Below are 1741 nucleotides of genomic sequence, written 5' to 3'. Positions count from 1 at the left end.
CACCTCGTCTCCTTTGGGTCGCGGGACACATTTACTGACTCCGCTCCAAAATTAGAATATCATCACAGAACCACATTAAATTAGCTGCTTCTGACATTTTAGATGCTATTACAGTTGTAATATTAGCATAAATGTGTGCATCAGAACCACAACATGCAGGACTTCCTGTTTTCTTCTGGGTCTGTGGCTCAGTCCRGCCCCGTCCTTTTCTGTCCAATGGGAGCAATGATRGTRAGCCTCATGGCTTTGTTTACAAGTTATAGTTTGTTTGTAAAAAAAACACAATGTGAATGTAAACTGCACCAAAGGAAAAAAATAAAGTCCAGTTTTGTTCCGGACCAAACAAGTGGACCAAAGGACTTTCCTGGTCTGAATACACCTTATGACTGATTCTTAGACTTAATGTAAAAATTTACTGTAAGAAGTTTGATAAATACTGATGATCCTGACAGACAGCTCACCTGTCAGTCAAACGTAAACTATATTTCTTTAGACTGATCAAAACGTTTTCTGTAAAAATCAAACTATGAGTTCTTCAAACAGTTTATACTGAATTCTACGTAATGGATCATCCATCTAAGCTACGTAAAGCTTTAAGGTATTTTATGTGTTTTTGTTTCATAAAACGTGATTTATGTGAAGAGTTGTGTTCTCCTTTAAAACTAAATGTTTGTTTTAAGTCCAGCAGCAGGTTGTGCAGTCTTGGACCTGTAGTTCTTTGACCACTGTGCTTCCTGTCCACAGGCGAGCCCCCTGCCTCCCTCCTGATGGACGTTACACAACCACAACGGGCTCAATCACAAACTGTTGTCTCCTTGTTTCCTGATATTCAGGACATGAGGAGGCAGCCCTGTAGCTCTCCACAGGCAGCTGTGTGAAAGCTGTGTGTCTATGCAACCTGCCCCCAGTGCTGTGCTGCCCCCCAGTGGACCGGAGGGGAACAGCAGCTCCTCCATTCATCATGACCAGACTGTTCCACTGCTGGCCCAGCTGGACTTCATCTGAACACACAAACACACCAGGTTCTGTACAWATCCCATTCAGACTGGCACCAGCACACAAAGACTACTGGATTAGTTTTTATTCTTTTTAGTTTCCAGTTTGTGGGTCAACACCAGTGCTTTTATTCCCTGATGAGATGATTACCATGGCAGGTCTTTGTTCACACCCAATCCATTTAAAAACACTTTTAGTGTGAAAAACATCATGTTTTTGTTTTTTAATCACTTTCTAAAAATTAATTTAGATTWGCTGGACGTCTGAGTCTTTGAGAGAAAAGAGTTGTCGACAAACAGACGAGTCACAGAAAAAGGGTTGCACATGGACAAGAGTAAATTAAATTTGTACTTGTTTCTTTTATTTCATGTAAAGTGACACTATTTATAAATGCATATTTATTGCTTGGAAATATTTGTCAATGGATGCTGTAATTTTTCTCTAGACTTCCTGCCATTAAATTTGAAGAAGTTGTGTGATTTTGAGCACAGCTCCTCATATGTTTTCTAATAAAACCACTTYTTGTTGTACAGAGACTCCACCTGGAGACTGATCTCTTCTTTGAAGGATGTGTTGTGTGCCAACGATGATAATAACTATTATTTATTATCTGCAGCTACATTTGTTCATTCTGTCACCTTACAGTCAGGAGGAAACAGATYAAGTAATCCTTCAGTTCAATGGTTTTATGGATCAGGACAAAAACAACAGGTCCTGATTAAGTTTTAAATTAGGTCCATTAGTG

General features: G+C 39.5%; 1 protein-coding gene across 1 annotated transcript in view; it reads left to right on the top strand.

Annotated features, from left to right (window-relative positions):
• Window positions 1-1537, top strand: part of LOC106536109 (lysine-specific demethylase 6A) — a gene marked incomplete at its 5' end in the record, with an annotated part of 40734 nt that extends 39197 nt beyond the window's left edge. The window contains 1 exon segment of the mRNA XM_014033297.1: window positions 745-1537. Within this exon segment, the coding sequence (XP_013888751.1) occupies window positions 745-768 (24 nt within the window).
• Between the last annotated feature and the right edge of the window lie 204 nt (window positions 1538-1741).

This window comes from Austrofundulus limnaeus, unplaced genomic scaffold (genome assembly GCF_001266775.1).
Source record: "Austrofundulus limnaeus strain Quisiro unplaced genomic scaffold, Austrofundulus_limnaeus-1.0 Scaffold1689, whole genome shotgun sequence".
NCBI lineage: Eukaryota > Metazoa > Chordata > Actinopteri > Cyprinodontiformes > Rivulidae > Austrofundulus > Austrofundulus limnaeus.
The sequence above is the reverse complement of the archived record's forward strand: the minus strand, read 5'-3'. Positions and strand labels throughout refer to the sequence as shown.